Source organism: Haplochromis burtoni, unplaced genomic scaffold (assembly GCF_018398535.1).
Source record: "Haplochromis burtoni strain Fernald_Lab_line unplaced genomic scaffold, NCSU_Asbu1 Contig_144, whole genome shotgun sequence".
In the NCBI taxonomy this organism is placed as follows: Eukaryota; Metazoa; Chordata; class Actinopteri; order Cichliformes; family Cichlidae; genus Haplochromis; species Haplochromis burtoni.
The window spans coordinates 27,034-42,742 of NW_024582505.1; the positions used below are offsets into that span (position 1 = coordinate 27,034).

At 39.9% G+C, this 15,709-nt stretch overlaps 1 protein-coding gene across 18 annotated transcripts in view; it reads left to right on the forward strand.

The window, feature by feature from the left end:
* ncam1b (neural cell adhesion molecule 1b) overlaps positions 1-15,048 on the forward strand; it is a gene marked incomplete at its 5' end in the record, with an annotated part of 40,498 nt that extends 25,450 nt beyond the window's left edge. For 4 of the 18 annotated variants that reach the window (XM_005932080.2, XM_014336695.1, XM_014336694.1 and 1 more), the window contains 10 exon segments: positions 4-132; positions 791-805; positions 1,337-1,369; positions 2,107-2,109; positions 3,797-3,921; positions 4,490-4,670; positions 6,933-7,131; positions 8,891-9,007; positions 9,773-10,888; positions 12,948-15,048. In XM_005932080.2, coding sequence (XP_005932142.2) covers positions 4-132; positions 791-805; positions 1,337-1,369; positions 2,107-2,109; positions 3,797-3,921; positions 4,490-4,670; positions 6,933-7,131; positions 8,891-9,007; positions 9,773-10,888; positions 12,948-13,062 — 2,033 coding nt within the window. 18 annotated transcript variants of the gene reach the window in all.
* Positions 15,049-15,709: the final 661 nt, after the last annotated feature.

Here is a 15,709-nt window from a genome sequence, read left to right on the forward strand (position 1 = left end):
CAGGCTCCATCGGTGAGGTAACAGTCACAGGCCTGAAGCCAGACACGAGCTACGAAGTGAAGTTGTCAGCCGTCAACGGCAAGGGTGAAGGTGAAAGCTGTAACGCTGCGTTCTTGAAGACGGAGCCTGTTCGTAAGTGGCACATGTTACAGTTTACAGCATGCTATAATGCTTTTAGTATACCTCTCTGACCTCTTGTCTCCACAAACATATTACCTTCAGTCTCTCTATAAAAACCCGCTGAAGAGTCGGTCCTAAGACTGTTTGGATGATGCCACAAAAGCTTTCACCTGTCTCCTTTCATTCCATGTATGTCTTTTTAAAACCGCTTTTCCGTCTCTACGAAGCAGCTCTCTGACCTTCTTGCTTTTATTTGATTTTTCTAGTTCATGAAATACTTCTGCCATAACCAAATCTTTAAAGCCAGATTGCTTGTTTTTACATATGGAATTAAATACTGATTTCATCACATAGGTATCATTTAGAGCCATCTGCACAGTTGCTTCAGATATCCTGTTTTAAAGCCATGTTTCAAGCCCATCATGTCATTATATTGACTTGCAAACCCTGAAGTGTGATTTCATCCTTCTGTAGAAGCCAGCATGCAGTGAAACCTCAACACATTAGTTAGTTTTTAGCGCCCTCTGTTGTTTGGCAATAGATGTTTTTTGAGGGAGTGCTGGTATGATTTATATATTGTCTGTGTACTGATCATCTCTCCTTCTATTTTATCATTCTTAATCATTGATTTTTTTTATCCATTTGCTCTTCTGTCTGTTGTATTCATCAGGCCACACTTACAACAGTAAGTGATTCATTTAAAATGCATTAATTAAAAACATTAAAAAGATAGCTTTATAGTTGTGGATATATATTGCTATTGAATTATGTTGTTATTGAATGGCAAAGGCGAAAGTTGGACTTAAACCCCTTCTCTCTCTTTTTTTTTAGAACTAAGATCATAATTAAAGGCCAGATCATTAACATTTAGTCATAGTAATTGATAAAACTGAACAAATGTCATATAGGTTTGCTGACATATAAAATGCGATAGAGGTTTGCTGAAATATTTACATAAAATACTATCAGAAGAACATCATTTCAAGCTACCTTTTTAGACCGTAAAGTGGCCTTTCATTTTCATGGAGGCTGGCTCTGTCTCCCTACTTTAAATGTGGCAATCATTTCCTAAAATGATTTGTTTTTCTTCCTTTCTGGAGCCATCTGACAGAAATGTGTCTTCCTGATTTCTTCAGTGAAGTGTTATTAGAGATTCAGGTGGTCATTTGTGCAGACAAGTGATTCTGATTGCCTTTCTTCTCTTTTATGTCCCTAGACGGCATTTTTCATTTTTTCACTGAAGACACAGGTTTGTTCTGTAGTGGGGATAATAGAAGATTAGTTTTTACTGCTATAGCTGTTTCTTACCCAACAGGATAACCCATCACCCCTACTGATTAGCAGTGTTTGTAATCCCGCTTAAGTATTTCAAAAGGTGTATCGTTTTTGAGAAACTGTGACCCATAAGGTCATGGCCATCAATGCAAACTCCTCCGTCTGTAACATAGACCGATTAGGTTTTTAATTTTACTTGCATCCCATGAGTTTACAGCTGATTTATCCCATTAGTATTAATATAATTTTTGATGTGCAGCATGTGAATAAATTGGCTTAATGCAAGTATGAGGAATCCGAGCCAAATCTCTGCATTTCAAAAGCTGCACATTTTCTCTCTGGCTTCAGCTGTTTGGTGTAGTTTGGGAATGTTTACACTCGGATTAGGCCCATCAGCAGTGATTAATCAGTTAGTTGCAAATTGTCGAGAGCATAAAGCTGCTAGATGTCTTCTGCACTTTTCTCATTTAGAATCCAAACAGAGGAATCCCTGTGCAGCTTGTCAGCATGTGGAGCTGTGATTTATTATTTATCAGTATTGGTTTGTCTTTGGGTCACTTCAGTTTTCTATCCTCAACCTGTACCTGTGTTTTGTTGTCTGTTATGCCTTTCATGCTCTTCCTCCTCTTTCAACCACTCACATGTGTCATTTTATGTCTCTGCGACTGTTATTTGGCTTGCATGTTGCTGATGATTCCCTCCACTCTGCAGAAGGTAACTTTCTGTTGCAGATTCCTGACTGACGATTCCTAACTTGAACTAAAGAATTCAGCAGATAAAACAGCACATAGTTTGCTTCTGCGGTCGTGTAACACATTAATCAGTCATCTAGACATTTGCCTGAGCAAGATAAATGTAAACGTAGAGAACGAGAATGTATTTATTGTTTAAATAACAGTCAGCAGTGTTTACTGTTAGCTTCACTTACATAGTATTGATAGCCTGTCACCTGAGGGATGTTACCTCCTTACTTATAGGATGTGTTGCTATAAATCAAGTGTAATAAACATAGTCAGTATCTTCCAGCCATCCCACAAAATACTCATCCTTGCAGCAGGCTTGCTGGTATATATTTTCTATATTTTCTTAATCTTATTTAACCTGAGGCTTAAGCAGCTTAGACTTTATCTAATCCTGAATGTTAACCACTGTGCACATCTTTCTTGTTACCTGTTTGTAAGTGCATTAACCTTTAGAGCTTCAATAATTTGTTGATTAATCAAATATCTGAGACAAAACAAATCAGCAGCCACGTTCAGTGTTCCAGCTCATCAAATTTGAATGTTTTCTGAGATTTCTGACAGTAAACTGAAATTCAGAGTTTTGAACTGTTGTTTAGACAAGATATTTGACTTTACCTTATACTTTGGAAACTTGTAACAGACACTTATGAATACAAACCATTCCTGAAATTTAGACCGCTAGTTACCAGAAATACAGGATTAATTGTTTACTTCTCCATCAGCTCATAGCTGATGATTCGGCTCCACTTAGTAACCCTGGATGAAACACTAGAATCTTTTTAGGTCACTGAAATCAGTCTGTAGTTCTATTTTAAGCAATTGGAAAAATGATATATGTGTACTGTGGCAGAACTCAATAGTTTAGGTTGTAAAACAAACAAAGGACGTCCAGTTTTCAATTACATATCAGGTAGCCTTTATGTGATGCTAATGCATAAATTCAGTGGTTTCATTTGATGCAGAACATTTTAATTTTTTAATCTATCTGGAAAGAGAGTTTCAACTGCCCCCCAGGACCTCCACCCTGTCAGCAATGGACACAAAAAGATGTCGGAAAAATTAATTTGAATAAATTTAAATTATATTGACTACATTTATATTAGACTTAATTGGTGTTTGTTATGTAATCAGTGTTTAATAGATAAATGATTACAGGTTTAAGACAGACAAGACATATGTTAGTTTAATTCTGTGCGATTTCCATGCCAGTAGGTACAACTATACAACAATTAAAGACAAACCCTGTTATTGTGCTGGAACTTGGCAATCTTATATACGTATTCTTAGTTAATGATAAATAACTCTTTAGCCTGAAGCCTGGTGCGATGTCCATCTGCCAATTGATGTCACTCAGCAACAGCAGCAACACACAGCAACTCTGATGAAACAGATAAGCATGCGGCTGTGTGTCATTCACTAATTAGTAACACAAGCCACCCTTAGGAGAGCGTTTAAGGGAGGTTAAGTGACCTAAAAGGTCAACAATAAGGAGAGCATCCAAGATCAAACTTTGGACTGAAAGTTTTCTTTTTCCTTTATTTCAAAATGGAAAAGTGGACTGACAGAGCTGCCTCTTTCAAAGAAATAACCCTCTAGCTCGCTGCACCTCTTGAAATGAGCCATTAAATGACCTCCATCTTGCTCCTGTGTCCCTGTAGGGAATCCTAATCCTCCTAAACTTGAAGGAGCACTTCAACGTAAAGGCAACTCCCTCAGAGTGAGCTGGATCAAGCAGGATGATGGCGGCTCTCCCATCTTACATTATCTTATCCGTTATAAACCAGTGAGTATGGGGATTAAAGAGCAATTGCTCCTTCTCAACTAAGGCACCTGCTTTGATAACTGATTTAATCATTTAAGTAAAACGATGAAATATTCTCTGAACATTTACTGCTTTACATAGTCTTAAGATTGCTTTTTTTGTGGGTTTTAGAATGTCATGTGCGTTTTACGCTATTTTATATGCCAAAAATCTGATCAGTAACTCTTGATCGAGTACTTAATCGTCAGTGAAAGCAGTAATTTAGTTGCAGCGGTAATAATGATTCTACCAAATCCTTGTAGTTTCAAAAGCACTGCAAAAAAATGTTTAATTCTGTGATTTTCAAGCTGTTGTTAGGGCTGAAATTGTTATTTAATACCTGGTTTGTTGACAGAAAATAGAAAAACTTATCATATTCTCATAATGAATGAATTATTTTTTGGCCAAACAGACACAAATTTTGATTGCTCTGAGCTCTTACAGGTGTTTTTGGAGCAATTTGAAAACATGCTTAAAAATTTCACCTTCACAAGACCAAATAAAGTTCCAACCCTGAATGCATGCACTGTATTTATCTGTGTCTCCTTAGGTGCAGTCTTCAGAGTGGAAACCAGAAATCCGGCTGCCCAGTGTCAGTGATCACATAGTTCTCAGTGGGTTAGAGTGGGACACAGAGTACAACATCTACGTGGTGGCAGAGAATCAGAAGGGCAAGTCTCAGCCAGCAACCATGTCCTTCAGGACTTCGTCAGAGCCAGAGGCCATCCCAGGTAGCGTACCTGCCCCCGGTCACTCACACTAATGTGGAACTAAACAGCCAGAAACCTGAGGAGCCAAACTCAAACCTGAAAACCAGAGCAGCTTGTTCTATTTTTAAATCTGGAGCGCTGACGGGTGAATGACAACTAAATAAATCTATAGAAAAAATAAATAGATTTCGTGGACGGCGATGAGCCAAAAATGATTTTCCGGCTGAATTTTCTCACTTTAAAGTTTTGACAGCCCTCACTAAATGAGCTTGAGTTTGTGCTTGCAGATCTGGCACACACACTCACACAGAGGATAAAATGATCTCCTCTGAATGTCTGTAACTTTGTTTACCGTTAATGTGGATAGTTTGTCTCTGTCTGGTTGGAGCTTTTAAAATGACCCTCAGTAACCGCTGATTAACACGTATGTTGAATTCTTAACTGCAGCTGAAGGTTCTTTACTAACCGTGCCGAAACCTACACAGCCTGTCAAATTCTCTTTAGGTGATAGACACACTTGAGTACCTCACTGAAACATCACAGCAGGCCATTATGTTTCCTCTCACTTTTTTCCTAATTCATTCTCCAAACTAAAGCATTTTCCACTCACCCACCACTGAGTCACCATCTAGTCGACATGGTGTAGTTTTCCTCTTTTGTGCTGTGCTTTTGCTTTGATGTGTTGCTGTTTTTTCCCCTTTTTCAATACAAGAAATCAGTTTCTTCGTCTTTTTTTTTCCACTTTTGGTTTTCAGACCTGACACATTTTCACTTTCTCTCTTCCTCTGTTTTCCCCGCCCTTCTCTTTTTCTCCCCCTCTTTGTTCCGTTTCATTTCTCCCCCTCTTCCTTTATTATCTTTCCCCCCTTCTCTCTTTATCCCCTCTTTCTCTCTCAATGTTCCTGCTCTCTTGCCTGGTCCTGGACATTGGTGTGGTGGACCACGTGAACATTTTCGTCCCGACCTGTGTGCATTTTGGTGTGGTCTGGGTTGTGCTGTCCCCACCCACAGCCACTCAGGGCTGCTCATCTGTGACATACACTTTGGTATCACTCATCATGTCCCTCATCACTGTTCTCCTGCTCTCATAGTTTTCGTGAGGAAATTCACACCATTACTGTAGAGGAGAGCTTGCCTTCTCTCTGGCTGTCTTTCTGGACACTTTCACTCACAACAGACTTTGTCCATGACAGATGTGTCTCTGTTATGGGTGAGGAAAAGAGTGCTGTGTTGTTTCAGAACAGACCAGACAGACATGTTGAACCAAAGGCAGTGGAAATCCTCCACCTCCCACAGTTTCATACTGCTCAGCATTAGCACTGCTAGTCATCAGCACTAGACAAGAGAGACAGAGAAGAGTGCCAGTTTACAGTGATGAACAATAGTAGATTTTTTTCAAGTAGCGTTAGAACAGAGTGAAGGCTGACTGCTGGACCTGTGTGTTTACATAAGCACTGTATTATATTGTTTAATAGCTCACAAAATTCTGCATAATGTAAAGGTTTGTAATATTAACGTTTACACAATTAAGGTCATAAAATGGGGAAACAATTGTTTATATTGGCACAGACTGACAAGCCACCTAAAGAATGATCAAACAACAACTTATTTTTATGCGGACTACTAAGATAAATGTCCAGATATTCCTCCAGCATGTAATGTTTCGCAAGTGTCATCAGCAATAGTCATTTTTATACGTACGTAATTGGGATGCTTTACTCAGATGTATAGATCTTGTTTACATGTTAATTACCTGCAGAGTTAAATGTATATTTTAGAGTAATTTCTGCTAAATCAAAGTTGATATTACCCAAACAGTGACAATACATCACTGCTTTTAAATCTGGGAAAAGCCTGACATTCATTTTCTGTGCACAGATTATTCCACATGTCTGGGTAACTAGCAGCACACTGTATGCTTTGGTTTGCTCTTCTTTCTACTACCAAATAAATGGGTTGAATATATATTTATACTTTTCGTTTTTTTTATGCACAGCTTCATGCATATCAAATCTTCAGTATGCCTCATATTTAGAAATGAAGTCATATAAATAATTAAAGTCTGACAGCACAGTCGATACAAACGACACACAGCATCTAAAGTTGTGCTGAGCCATCTAGAACCTATCAGTGCTCATAGCAGGTGAGTTGTTTCTGTTTTATGGAAGTATTTGTGGTTACAGTAACACGTCAGCACTTTATTTAGTTGTTCATGGTTTCTGTAAAAGTGTGTCCTGCTACGTTAGTTCAGCGCCCTCCCTTTTCTCATCTCTTGTGTGGCAGATTTAAGTGAAGAGTCTCCGCTCTCCATGGGCATCATGCTCTGGGCAGGAATCCTCGTTGTGGTATTTATACTCCTGCTCCTGGCTGTGGATGTCACCTGTTACTTTGTTAACAAATGTGGCCTCATCATGTGTCTCTGCGGCAAGTCGGGCACAGGGACCAAAGGGCACAACTTAGAGGAGGGCAAGGCAGCCTTCATGTGAGTATCAGACTGTATATTTACATATATTTACATACATGTTGTCTGGGTCTTTTAAACTGATGTATTTGATGGCACACATATGATGTCTAATTTATGTTCAAAGTTAAAAATGTGGAACCAGAGAGATTGTTTCAACTCAGTGTATGAATATCTTCATTTTAAGATTGGATCAGATGATTGGATCTCTTACATGTGTAATGTGAGATGGTTATATACAACTTTGCACCAAACAACAACAGGACTGAGCAACTAGCTAGTGGAAAAGGTAGACTGTATATAAAAGACTAATGTAGCTTTTGGTTTTTAAAAGCAAAGCCAACATTGATTCAAGTGCTTTAAATCTGCATTATTTCCAGTAGCCTGAGGATAAGTGATCTGTTACTAAAAAGTCTTTGTAGAGGCAAATGGGAAAACTTTTGGCTCTTATTCTTTGTGACCTCAGTCAACAGTTTTACTTTAAGGTTTTGTTACTTCTTTTACAAAAGGGTGGTTTCAGGGTGACTATGTCCAGATTTTCTGTAATGTCTATGGGTGAGCATAGAGGAGATAAAGACACATCAGGAGTTGGTGCAGAATAAAACGGCTAAACGCAGAGTTAATATTGGATGTAACAGTCAGACAACCTGACACAAGCACTCTCACCATATCAGCTTTATAAAGTGATTATTAGGGCTGTGTCAGATCATATCATAATGCCATTGCTATAGCAACGCATGCTTATGTTCCCTAGTATGCTCAACAAAAAGACAAACCAAGTCATGTCAGACAGCCAAAGCCACCTCTGCCTCGAATAAACATTTAGCTCAAAATGCGCTACTTCAACATCCTCCAGCAAAGCACTTTGCAAAATGGTTAAGGTACACACAACAAACTTGTTTCATTACTTCAGGTAAAAATGCAGGGAATCATGCAGGGAGAAGATACAAGCAGCTGGTGATGTACGCCACAGTCACTATTTAAAGTCTGTATAACAGGAAGAGCAAGTGGTGGATAGAAATGACTGATGTGGTTACATATTGTACCTAACTTATAAAATCCCAGATAGAAAATAATTTTCAGTTTTGTTGTAAGCAAGTCTGTGGGTAATAAGAAAGACAAAATTAAGAAGATTCTTGTAGAAATGTGATGTGTTTGAGGGTTTTATTTATCTTCCAATTTACCTTTTGTTTGCGTTTTAAATAAGCCGACCTCAGCTTAGAATAACTGGCCTTCCCACATTTCCCAGAAGGCCTTTCAGGAATGAACTCTGAAGATTACTTAGAATTTTAGCTGAAGGTTTTATTTTATTTTTGGGCTGCTATATCTAGATATATCAAGGGAAGCTTGTGTAATTAAACAATAACTGAGATTGCCTCTTGAGCAAAATAAACATGTATTACAATGTCTAACCAGGCAGTATCTGAAGTACAGCAAGAATACATGAATCAATAAAATGGCCCCATAGGTAAGATGAAATTTTCCTTCAATGAAACAGATGAGGATGTTTGATTCAAGCGCAGCACTGAATGGATGCTTTCATGTGTACAAAACGGCAGTCGTTTTGAATCATTCTGAGTAGGATGTTGCATTACGTATTGGATTGTTACATTTCATGAGTGCGGTTCCACGAAAGCACAGCCAGATGGATGACTTGACGTTACTTTGTAAGCTTGAAAATAGATGATCACTGTGGGCCGTCTGCTGCTTTTGAATCATCCTTTCTTACTGCCCGCTTGGCCAAAAACAACAGCTTAGCAAGACTGTCTGTATCTTACAGGAAAGATGAGTCCAAAGAGCCAATAGTGGAAGTCAGAACAGAGGATGAGTGCTCAGCCAATCATAACGCAGCAGGACCCGTAGAGCCGAATGAAACCACACCTCTCACAGAGCCAGAGTAAGTAAACGCTGACACACGGCACACGGCCTTTTTACCGCTCTGAGCTGTTGTACACTGCACTCCACTTTAAAGAATAATGAATTTATTCAACAGGATATAATTTGACGCTTTACATTATTGAAAAAGTTGAGGTCATTCTTGAGTGGAGTCCATTGGACTGTGTTGCTTTTCTGTTTTTATTCCCTAACCAGAGGGATTGCTGTATTTTGTGTTTCTTCTCCAGCCTTTGGAGATTTTTTTCTGTCTCATTGTATGAAGGTTGAAGCAATACCAGTCAAATAAACACAAAGGCTTTAGTCCTCTAGAGTGTGGTCAACTCATGAAGCCATTTGACAATTTCAGCAAGCCATCTCATATCAGCAGTCTGGAAAAAAGTAGATTATGCAGTATGAGATTGCCACTGGTACTGTTTAACCCTAATAGGTGGTTCTTTGTGGTGCTGTAGTTTCCTGCAGGAAGGCTGGTGCCTTTTTTTACTACAGTAGTTTTCCTAGTCAGTGTACTCCATGTTGGTGTGTGTATGGGATGTATCCTTTGATGTCCACTCACAGCATGATGCCCTCTTTTTCTTCTTCTTTCTTTTTCTCACTAGGCTTAAAAGTTGCTGTATTTTGTGTTTCTTTTAGTTGCTTTGTCTATGTTTGTGTGAATTTCTAAAGCCAACTAATCCCTCTGCATGCTCTCGTCCGGGCCACCCCTCCTCTTGTCACAGTCACCCTGGTGTCTAGTCTGTGTGTCTCTGTTCTCTCCCTGCTCTCTCAGGAAGGCGGCTTACACTGCTGCTCTGGCACTGGACACCCTCTCCTCCGTAGCCACCAACTCTGACACAGCCACTGCAACAATTGATCCCGCTCAGGACAGCCCCTCTAGTGAAACCACTACCCTCACTTGTAGCCTGTCCACCCCAGCCAACGAACCCTCACCCACCCCTGTCCTGGCTCCGGCCCCGACTCCAGAATCGAACACGGCCCCGCCGCCCCCCCTCGTCTCCACAGCTGCTGTTGAAGCTAAAATGGCCCCGCTAATAGAACAGAGAGGAAGAGATGCCCCAGAAGAACAGGAGAAATTAAACACTCCTCCTTGCACCCCCGAACAGATCAAACCTCAAAAATCTGGGACGCCAATACCACCGAAGCGTAGACACTCTCCTAAACTTGCTGCTCTGAATGCTAAAAGTAGCCCCCCTGTTTCTCCTCTGGCTGTCTCTCCTGTATCTTCCTCTCCCACTTTAGACAACAGGAAACCTGCTCCAAGCCCACCAGTCACTAAACCTCCCACACAGCCAAACACTGTAGCCTTAAATCCAGAGCCACCAGTACAAACTGCCTCATGTCTAGCAACTACTGCCCCTGCACCAGACCCAGATTCAAAACCTACAGCCCCAGATTCCAGTGGGCGTAGCCTTACTGCCTTTAACAAAGACAAAACTGTTGATCAAACTGCTGACAGTACCACGCCCACTGCCAGAGTTGCTACTACTAGTTCACCTGCAGTGATCCACGGTGTTTCTGAAGACCTGGATGCTGTAAACCCTGGTTCTCTAGTTTCAGGCATTCCCTCACCTTTACCTGTTACTCCTATTCCTTCCAATCCTGTCCCTGTGAATCTTGAGGCGTTGCCATCGAACAACCTTCTTATATCAGCGTCAGACACATATGACTTACTGACCCCTGACATGGAGCCCAAAAATGCAGATTTAGACTTAGAGATGATAAACGGGACAGAAAGACCCTCCATGCCCCCCGCAGATCTCATTAGCTTAGACAGCCCACCAGCTGCCCCCTCTCTACCCAATGGAGACGAAGCAGACCCCCCCTCAGGCCCAGTTCTACAGCCATCAGAGACTCTGGCCAAGACTGCTCCTCCTGTCAACGATGAGTACGGCTCCCTCTAGAGGTTTATCTGTGTGTGTGTGAGTGTGTGTGTGTGCGTGAGTGCGTGTGTGTAACTTGTATACCCATTCATTCACCACCGCATCTTGCCATTGACCACACAATATATAAAATATTGTAATGGTAAATTGTGGTAATGATAATAAGATAGTTATTAGTACAATGTTGTGGATAGAGAAGTGATACGATGCTTTGGTTTTGTTTGTGACCGTTCTCCATTGTGGGGTCTCTATCTTTGCAACATTCACCACAAACGTAGTTAAATCCCTTTCAAGACAAGAAGCTCGTTACATAAATATGGAAATTTGACATGCCATTCATAAGTCTAGGTGTGTTCCTGGTGAGTGACTTAAACAGAGACAATAAAATCATTCTCACGAACAGGTCAGAAAACTAATAAATGAGGTTAAACGCTGTGCACATGAAATACTGCGTATGTTTAAGTCATTTCAAACCATTATTCAAATTCTTCAGTGATTAGATTTTATCTTAAATGTCACTGAAAAGCCATTGTGTTACATCTTTGATTGCACACGTCATGCTAGTTTGCTCAGGGAGGTGGAGCTAGCACCGGCAGTTTTCTCACATTGTGGGTGAATGTCTACACACCACTTGTGGTGATCAAGTGGGTTTTACCCAGTTTACTCTGACACGACTTACATACAGTCATTCACTGTCTAGATCACTGGTCTGCAGGGTGTCTTATGCCCAACTACATACCATTCTGGACACAACAGTTAACTGGCATTGTAAATTATCCAAATATAAATAATTAGTTCAGTGAGTTAGTATTGCTGGAGCCAACTAGCGAGGGCCACAGCTCTTAAACATCTGTTGAACTAGTTTTGCACACTGTTAGTTACCATGACAACACGACGTCCCTAACCCGAGCCTCATACGATTCCTGTAAAAAGAACCCAACTGGTTAAGCCAGTGTTGAGCTGTTGAGGTGAGTCTTCATGTATCAACATAATAGTTAAAATCAAATTTATAGTAAACTGAATATTTTTTAGGTTTTGAAGAATTTAGGAAGTGATGAAATAACCTTGAGCGTTAGGAAACTTTGACCTTTTACAGGAGGAATAAATAATCAAGAAAATAAATACGAGTGAATGGAGTGATGCAGTCTTAAAAAACCTGTAAACAGATCTTCTGTCTTTCTCAGTGTGCTTTCATTCGTGCCGTCTTATTGATGTCTCCGTGGTTCTTAAAACTTCTTCTGGCATGCTTCCCTTCAGAAGTGAAGAAAGCTCATGCCCCACATCCCACAATTTTTTGCAATCGCTGAAAATAAAATCAGCTTTAATTTGCAAAATAACAGCCAGTAAAGTCATTATTGTTCAACAGCAATTGTATTAAGTTGCAGAAAAAAGAAACGCTTAAATCCAACTTATACGTTGTAAAATCAGTCACTGATTATGTCTGTCAGGAGAACAAAAAAAAACATGACTTTCCATCTCTACTGTTCAACTACTCGAGTACCTGAGCGTTGCTCTCATGTCTGAATAAAGTCACAATAAGCAGTTAAGTAAAAGCCATCACTTTAACAGCAGTGTTACATGTCTGCAATGGACCTTTGTTAATCACCACAATGTTTAGTTCTCACTAATTCTACAGCTTCTAACTGTGGTGTTTCTGTGCTCTGAGCAACTAGAAACTGTGCTAATTGCTTTAAAGATGAAAATGGACATCACATACCACAAGCCCAGGGCTAATTTCTCGTCCTACCATTGTCTCTCTGTAGTAGAACTAAAGCGATTAATAGCTAATATTTGCTGTTTCAGTTTAGGCATGCTAGTCGTTACAGGACGAGGTGTATGGGTATGCCATTATCTGTTTATTTTATCTGACTGTTGTCAAGGTGGTGAAGAGATATGTAAGAAGATATCTAAGTACAGTGTCTTCTTACATATTGGGTGAAGATGTCATTGAGAATAAATGGTTTAAACTGTTCAAACAAAGTGTTGTTTGTTCAGATATTTTCTGTTGTCTTGCGTGAGACGTCCCGATTTCTAATTTTGAACTTTGTCTCTTTCCCATTGCAGGAAGATTTTTTCTGATGAGAAGGGCAAACTTGAGGAGGGAGGCTTACCAAACACCCTGATCTCTGCAGAACACAACAGTGTCATACAGACAAATACAGCCGAGAGCAAAGCATGATGGGCCGGGGACATCCCAGCCCTATCCAAAACATTTTGCAGCAGCAGCATCGAGCAAGAAACACTGCAGGAGTTTTTGGTTTCCAGTGCCCTTATCTCCACTCTCAAAACAACACGCGTGTCGATTGGTTAGAGCGCACTTTGACTGTGCTTTCATTTCTGCTCTCATTCATGAAATGTTTACTACATCCAAGGAGTTTATCTGTAGGTCATAAGAGATTTGTTTTATTTTTTTATTATTATTTTATTTAACCAGTCAGGAAGATTAAGAACAATCTCTAATTATACAGATCACTTATACATACATATATATATATATAAAAATTTGACTCTACTTTCTATTGTGCTTATAGTTTGGACTGCAATTGCGCAAAAGTATTGGATTCTTATGAGAAATGTAAAGGTAAAAAAACAACTGACTATAGAAATTATTTTTCTTATTTTCATGCTCTAATGTTCAAATGTAAATGTTTTTTTCAGCATTTTTTTAAGTTTGACTTCTTTTGTGGCCTAGTCTCATTAAATAGCTTGTTCTGCATGTCTGACCTGCAATTGGTTGTGAAGTTTTGTTTACAAGGTTTACTGTTTCACTTCGTCTGCTACGGGGATGTTTAATCACGCGCAGATATGATTAAATATACACTCGAGTTCGGCCTTTGGATTATAGCCATTTTTTATGGTTATATGAAATCCAGGATTAACCCACAGCCAGCTGCAGGGGGGAAAGAGGCTGAGAGAATCCCACAAGTACATGATGTGCATGATTTGATCTGATTTACACCATTTCTGGATCAAATTTATTCAGTCTGTCACTGCCTTACCAGATTGGTAGTTAAAATATTCATTAATAAAATGTATTTGATTTAGAGAAAAACAAAAAGGCGACTCCTTGAACGCTAACAGTCACAGACCAAAAAAACAAACAAACAAACAAACAGGAGGCAGCACAGCTGCTGATTCTCAGCCGCTGGTTGAAGAACTGTGGATCAAGCGAATGTCTTGTGATCTCGAGCTAAATTTGTTTGTTTGGGGGACGACTATGAGAGCTGTAGTTCTTCCTCCCATTTACGCAGATCAAAGGTCTGGCTTCATAGTTTTGAGTTGTGCATTTGAAGCAAAAAAAAAAAAAAACATTTAAAAAAGGAAATTTAAAAAAGCATTTTTTGTACTATTTAAAAACTACAAAGATTTCTTTTCTGTTCCTGCCTGCAAGCTTGTGCACTGTGCCTGTGTGTCAATAGATTGTCTTGTCATCAGTTTCTATGATAATCTGCATAGCTTCGTTGTGAGAAATTTAGCCTATTCTTTTTATTTGATGTGTTATTAGAAGAAAAAGTACGATAAATGGACTAATGTGGTCATTATAACACGTGTAGTGTATGAAACTGTCCGTCTCTGGTCACAGCACCATATTATCGCCAGCTGTAGTGAAGGAAGGCGTTTCAAGCCTCGGCATGAATTCAGTCAGTACATCATAACGTATAACTACAAGGCAGATAGACATGCCCGTGTTTGTATGGGGGCAAATAGTGCTCATATTGATTTAATGAGTGTTACCTTTGGGGCTTGCTCTGGCATAATTATACACATTGCTTTTATTTTTTATTTTTTCCCCCAGTTGTTATTCAAGTGTTCTGTAATGTGATCTCTGAAATTCTTTTTTTTTTTTAAAGTTTTTGTCTTTTTGTACAAAAATCACTCACCAAGAGCGACTGCTTGACGATACCATTGGCAGGAAGCAAGGTGGTCCACCTAAGACAGATGATCATACTTTTTTTTTGTACCATCACAAAAATCAGATACAGTTTTAAAGCAGGAATAAAAGAAGATCTTTACTCTCCTTGTACTCCAGTGCTGTCACCAGACCACTTTGCTCTCTCGCCTCTGGATGCTCCTTTTGGTTTTATTGGGTCAAACTCAGAAAATATCTGTTGTGTACAGTCTGAGTGCTAACCCATTTACAAAATAAAATGGTTTCCAAATCTAATTTCGTCCTGTCCCATTTTGTCATTACTTTTATTCACTTTTCCGTTCTTATTTTTCCAGCACAACTTGAATCCGGAACGTGCAGTGACAGATTTCTAACAGTAGATGGCAGAAAGCACCCACTTTTCGGAACCCCTCTTGGTTTCGTCATGTCATAGAAACACAGGACGATTTAGAAAGGTTACAGTGCAAACAGGTTATGTTAGCGCTGGAAGTCCCTCGGGCTAATGCTTCGGATAGATGGGGGAACAAGTAAACACGTGTTACGTAACGCACGCTTGTGCAGGAATAAAGTTAGTACTTCCAGTCTGGAGTGTTGGACAAAACTATGTACCAGTGAGGGCTTGATATTTTCGGCTCCCCTCAGTACCTCTGATGTGACATGAACCAGTGTTGTGTCAAAGTGTCAACAACCACAGCGACCCGGTATGGCATCCAGTTTCAGGAGCCACACCGACCCACTGTCCCCTCTTAGGCAGTTTCATCCCCCCTCCGCCTCCCCGGTGTGCCCTGTGCGCACGAACCAGGCTGATGCGTAAACGCACTGAATTAATCAGAGTGTGCTTCTTATTTCAGGCAAACAAACTAGTCCTCCGCCTGTAGCCTGTCACTAGTTCTGAAACGCTGTAGATGTTTCTGACCGCAGCCTTGATGGAGAGCCG